Below are 6,495 nucleotides of genomic sequence, written 5' to 3'. Positions count from 1 at the left end.
TTGCCTTTTCGAACTAAACTTAACATCACACCATGTACACACACACACACACACACTTCGGGAGGGGGGTTTTGCTGAGATGCCGTTTCTTCCGTTTTGCGTGCGCTGTCAACTAGCAGCGTCACATCCGCTAATAACACACGTCGCACCTACACCAAAACAGCCCGCTCGCAACACACACCTCGGACGCGTACTCACACACACCCATAGCTGGTGCTAGCGGTGCGAGAGCACTCATCGCACGGTTTCGTCCTGTAGTGTACCGCACACTGCAGCAATACACACGCTCGCTTGCGAAACGAGTTTCCTACGCTGCCACACACAACCAAACACCACCTGATGTACGAAGAAGAAAAAAAAAGGGAGAGGTCCCCTTTGAATTTTGCAATCGACACTCGTTTTGATTTGACGATGATAAACACGCGAAAGACTGGGTCGATGAGGTGCGTTTTTGTTCTCCTTTTAGCACAATTTTTGCACTATTTCTTCTGCTTTGCGATCTCGGGCCGTGGTGTTTCCGTATCCGGGATATTTGCGCACACAGCTCATCGACAGGATGTCCTACACACCTATATGTATGACCCCACCATTGACCGGTTTCTCCCTTTTAAAGCGAAGGGGGCGTTTTCCCACGACCCCAGCGTAACTCACTGTTGTCTGCCAGCGAAGAATGTTTCAGGTCTCCGGTTGTGATAACCTTCCGGGACAGAGGCTGGCACAACTTTTCTCAGCAGGCAGCGCTACACATGTGACGGGGACCCGTTTCCTGCAGGCAAAGAAACGTCAAGACACTGGGCGACCACACTCCAGGGTGGGGTGATCGGATACACTTTGCGGTTTCCGTTTTGGATCTGCCCTTTGCTTGGTGCCTGGCACATAACCAGCAAACGCACACACGCGTCACAGGGGATGTTTTTTTTCCCCACTCCCGTTTCGGACAATCTTTCGTTCTCGTTATCCCATTGAGTGGTGTGGAGACGACTTTGTGCGGGTTGTCTTGTCGAAGTTTAGAATTGCCTCCTATGCCCAGGCTACTCAGATCCAGTTTTTATCCAAAAAAGCCACACTGTTTCTTTACGTGTTGTCACGGGAATTAAACACTTTGGTTAGCTTGTGCCCGCCACCGTCCCTTTAATAATACGCGTTCGCTTTAACGCAACGCACTAGCAGCACCACACAGCCAAAGGAACGACCGTACGGTGAAAAGTTCCACCCTAGTTCGAAGCCCTAGGTTTTGTGGGAACACACACTGTTCGTCATTTGCTTTACCACGGATATGCGTTCCCTCCCAACGGTACCGACAGTTTCTCTTCGCACGCCGTGTGTGAGAGTGTCCAAAGAGACCGCACGGAACGGAGAAGGTCCTGTGTGCGCGCGTGCGCCAGAATTGTACGTTTGCCGGAGCAGTGTGGCTCCTGCATTGCCAGCCAGGATACACTCACGTACGTATCATGATACGTGCCACGGCCAAGAGAGCCATTTGGTGGGAGAAAACCATTTCGCAAACGGCTCATAAAATGCTCATCACTTAAACAGCACTAATAACCAGTGATCGTGTGCAGGAGTGCTGGGGTTCACCCGCGTCACAAGACTCCAGGTAAAACCACCCATTTATGAAGCTTTCAATTTGGCATTCAACAAATAATTATTATATTTTAAAATGTTTTAGCATCAAATTATCTTTCAGCTACTAAACCCGCAATAGTGATATTATTAGCATGTTGTACGAACAAATTAGTTTGGTGAACATGATTTAGGTTAGCTAAATATTAGTTACACGTGTACACAATTCGTAGAACAAAACAAAACTCCCAAGAAACACCCACGGTTAAAGTGCCATACTTATCGGAACGCATCGATATCTACACTTCCCAACGGTATAATACCTAAACAACACGTGGCGGTCTACAAAATCTAAAAAAAAAAAACAGTACAAGCGATTTCAAGCAATTTTAAATGGATGGTCACAATAGTTTATTTTCACAATATACAAAAATAGATGTGTATAAATGTTTTTTTTTCTCATTACATTTTTTTATGAATGTATAATATATGGTATAATCGTAGGTATAATGCGCGCAATATTTAAAAAATGGTTTTTAGCAAATCTATACTCCTTTAAAGGATTCTAATAGGATTCAAAATGTTTGTTTTTTTTTGCTTGTTTGCTAGCATATATGTTTGCGAAGAACTATATACGGTCATCGTTAGCGCGTGTTGCTCGTTTTGTTTAGAATACTGCTATTGCTTTTGCTCTGCTATCACGAACTTCTTACAAAAGTATGTCGGGGGCACGTCGTTTTATTAGCGTTAAACGCGCACCCCCCGCGTTTAAAACACCACGTGTATGTGTGGCACCACCATGTGAAATCTCTCAGCATTGTGTAGTTCTGTACTGGATACCTGTAGGAGATGGACGAACGGATCAGAACATATCGGGGAAGGTTGTAAAAACAAAGCAGGAGCAATCAGTGTAGGATAGGAGAGGTCAGAGAGCATTCATTAAGATAACATTGAACCCAGGATAAAGAGAGAATAATAAATTAAAGGAAAAATTATACAAAATGTATAAAAAGAAATAGAAGGACCAAAGAACTAACGACCCAATTCAAAACAAAGTTCAAAGGACAATCTTGAAGATAATCATTCTTTGGTTATCCAGCAATTTACGTCACCTCCAAAAAAAAAAGATGATATAAACGTTTAAAAAAAGCATTAACACGCTGCCACAGTTGATGTAATAAATAAATAAATTAAAAGTCCTATTGTAAATAAAAACGTGATGGAAACGAATAAAGCTACACACAAAGTGAGGTATAGATGTTACGAACAAACAATGCACAACACAAAGCATGACAAAATGGGACCGACGCACGAGTTGTACTAAATGGAGAAACAGGTGTGATGAACAACGCTTCGGCAAGCTTACTTCTGCTGCTAGTAAAATAAGCGCTCCAGGCATTGTAAAGCATATTCAAAGTGAACCAATTCCGTATGTTAGTAGCCCTGCAATAAAGAAAGAAGTACCATTACCAACAGTGTGGAACACATACCAAACAATTACAAAATGGAGTGTGTGTGTGTGTGTGCGAATAAGGAATTTCCACTTTCTTACATCCCACGTCACGCATTAAAGATAAGAGCTATCGATATAGAAGCGTTCCATCATTTGCTTACCATCTGGAGCACCACGTATGTTAACGTAATCTGCTTCATCGAGCCCATCCGTCATGACGTCGTGTACGCCTACACCTTTGCTTGAAAATGTCACCCTGCGTAGGGTGGATGGGGCGGATGTTTGCACCGATCGTACACTGCTATGATCGCCCGCACCGACATTCATCTGGACCATCTTTTTGTTTACAAATGCGTAAATATTTTCAATATTACGATCGTGCTGGTTTTGTGGAACTGTTACCATTCGGCCATGGTTGGCGGGATTGCCCGGTACGGGGATTGCTACCGCTCTTGTATAATTTAACGTCCCATGGTGCGTTGCGTTCGGTCGTGGAGTGTTTAGACTTTGTACTCGTTGTACCCGCTGTCGTTCGACGGGAAAGGATCCGCTGGGGACAATTTTCGTACCATAAACATTGCTGCCGCTCTGGTAGGAAGGAGGTTCCGTTTGGTTTGAGTGAACGCTCGTTTTGCTGCTGTTTCGTATCGATCGTCGATAGAAGTCGTAGATGCGGTGAAGAATTTGCTCCCGGTCCAGTCCATCGGAGACGCGACGACGAACCGGTGTCGATTGGGTGGACAGTGGAGAAGAAACGTACAGCGGACGTAAACGACCGTATGTTCCACCGTTCATACCCGTTACACCTTCCTGCATGCTGCTGTACGATCGACGATCCTGTGGATGCCAACGGTTCAGCTGCGTGTTGCTCAAGTAACCAATTTTACCGTACACCATTTCGCTTCGTCTTAAATTATCGGGCGTTTGTTCGTAGATGTGATATCCGTTGTCTTGCGTTGATCGGAATCCGGAATCTGTATCATCCGGTACCAACATTGGTGGTTCGCGCAATGGTTCTGAATAGAGTGGAGCTACCGTGTGTGTAGATCCAGCAGAAAAACGCACATCTGGACGTTGACGTAACGAATGATACTGAGTGACCTGATGCTGATACTTTTGCCCAACAATGGGGTTTCTGGGTGGCAAACCTCCACCAATCTGCTGTGAAGTTATGAACCGATTTTGCACAGGAACCAATTGACTTTCACGCACTACTTGTCCATTATTATATCCATGCGTGGCTAGATTCACCTGCACGCCAGCGTTTTTCACCGGTCGCTTCAAAGAATCCACCGAAGATACCGATCTATTGGCCATGTTGGTGCGTAATTTTGGTCGCTCAAAATCATTTACCGAAGCAGGACGTCTCACCGGGGCGATCATCATATCTTCCCGTCCATCTACAGACTGTCTAAAATTAACCTTTGGTTTAACCTCCACCGTACCGAGGGAGGATCGTTTGTTGAGCGAGCTGTTAAAGCTACCGAATCGTGCCGGTAGCTGTGGCCGTGTTAAACGCGGTTGTGTGCTAAAATGAAGTGGTGCGGAAGATTTTGCAAACATCGACGAGTATGCGGGATCATGGGGAGTTTTTGGTGCGAAGAGCCCGTTTTGGAACAAGCGCGTTAGCACCGAAGGTTTGGCCGGATGGCGCGTTGGTGGTGCGCTGCTTACGGAGGTTGCTGATAACCGATTGGCCTTGTTGGGTGTTTCCTCGATCGCTTTCGGTTTTGCCGGCACCAGGGAAAGTCCCTTGCTCTGAAGGTACTTCCGAAAGTCGGCACTTTTCACTGTGTTGGAAAACGATTTCTTCACATCCTCGGCAAAAGTCGTCTTTCGTCCATCGGGTTGATCTTTGCTTGGGGAAGTGTTCTTTTCCTTTTCTTTCACAGCTGGACGATTTTCGTTTTCTACCGTCCGTGCAGAAGCACCCAAAACCACAGGTTGATCTGTTCCGTCTTCCGTTCTTTCGGCGATCGTATCGATATCATCTTGCGAGCCAAATTCTACCTTCCTAAACCGGCTATCAAACTTCAGCGCATTTTGAACGACCTCGTTCGAATCGTACAGCGATTCTTCGGCTTCGGCTGACCCGATGCGTACCTTTACCTCGGCATAGTCACGCCGTCTCGCTCGCGGTATCGGTTTACGGTTTCCGACGCGTTCCATTTGCGGTGAAACAACGTCTTGCCTGCGATTGTTGTTGTTTCGATCGCTCGGAAGGTGAATGGTACGGGGTGCCGGTATCGGAGGTCTTATGGCTACGGGCACAGCGGCACCACCGTCCACCACCACCACATCTCGCGCCTCACGCCCTTTCGCTTTCAGGGCGTTCATTTTCTGGATTACACTTTTATCATAGTTTAGGTGCTTATCGGGATTTTTTATATACGTCTTAACATATTTCGATTGTCGCAGTATTTCTTCCTTCGTGATGAAAACGTTATCGTCCAGATCGGTGTCAGAATCGTCCGCATCATTACCACCGCCACTATCGGCTTCGATAAGGGTCGGTTCATTGGTTGTTGTGTACAGCACCCGACGGTCCACATACGGTTCCGCTCCGTACGGTACGTCGATTTTGAACGGGTTCCTTTTGTCCAATATTTCTTCACCTTCGATAAACTTGCGCAGCGTGTCATCTGCAGTGCCGGGTGTTGTTGTTGTTGTTGTTGTTGTCGTAAATTGAACGCATTTTCGTTGCTTGGCTTTTGTCGCTTCATGGTCATTCGATCGGAGCGACTCTACGATGCTATCGTTCAATTCCACTGGTCCTGTTTCGGGTTTCACTTTCACACAGTCTGAAACGTTTTCCCCCTTTACGGAAGGGTGTTCAAGTTCTGGGAACTCAACGGGTGCTGATGATGCGGCCTCAATTTTTGCGCAGTTTAATGGCGGGGACACAGCTGTACGTGGAGCGTCATCGTCAGACATTTTCACACTCGCTCTAGGTGGACAAACTCTGCGGGGATAGCACCAGGAAACGTATCGGTTAGGTAATTATTATGCATGGTAAATCAATAAATCACTGCTAGTGAGAGGCTTCCAGGCTTACCTTTACTTTGCGTAATATGTGTCCAGCGTAGCGTCTTGCAGTTAACCTTAATCGCAAATCGCACGTACATCATACACTACGAGGGGAGTGCTGTGCTTTTTGCCACTATACACCAATTCAACATAACGCGCACCTTATCAGCAGGAGCAGCAGAACGAAGAGGTTTGCTAAAAGTCACACGAAAAATAAATAAACCATTTCCGATAACCGTCTGCCTCCCACTTTGCTGCTATCTCTATCTGGCACCATTTAACTAACGCACACACATTTACTACTTGCCCTTCTCACACGCGTCGCTTGCTTTTTGATGATTGCACAACACGCATTGTACGCACACAACTCTACACAAAACACAACTGGCAGGGCTGTCAAATACACAACGGATAGAAAAGTATTTTTCACCTCAAACATTTTATACTATTGA

General features: G+C 46.0%; 1 protein-coding gene across 1 annotated transcript; it reads right to left on the bottom strand.

Annotated features, from left to right (window-relative positions):
* Positions 1–2,974: 2,974 nt before the first annotated feature.
* LOC128711634 (uncharacterized) lies at positions 2,975–5,950 on the bottom strand. The gene is made up of 2 exons (XM_053806516.1): positions 3,178–5,950; positions 2,975–3,006 (listed from the first exon to the last, which is right to left on the bottom strand). The coding sequence occupies exons 1-2, from the start codon at positions 5,948–5,950 to the stop codon at positions 2,975–2,977; spliced, it is 2,805 nt and encodes a 934-aa protein (XP_053662491.1).
* Positions 5,951–6,495: the final 545 nt, after the last annotated feature.

This window comes from Anopheles marshallii, chromosome 3, assembly GCF_943734725.1.
Source record: "Anopheles marshallii chromosome 3, idAnoMarsDA_429_01, whole genome shotgun sequence".
Classification (NCBI taxonomy): Eukaryota; Metazoa; Arthropoda; class Insecta; order Diptera; family Culicidae; genus Anopheles; species Anopheles marshallii.
This window is presented reverse-complemented; position numbering and strand designations above follow the sequence as displayed.

What these genes read in the sequence shown, in the direction of transcription:
- LOC128711634 (XM_053806516.1), bottom strand. Translation starts at nt 5,950, where the DNA reads ATGTCTGACGATGACGCTCCACGTACAGCTGTGTCCCCGCCATTAAAC. An exon ending in CATACGTGGTGCTCCAGATG is followed by an intron (nt 3,007 to 3,177) that starts GTAAGCAAATGA and finishes TCTTTATTGCAG; the next exon opens with GGCTACTAACATACGGAATT.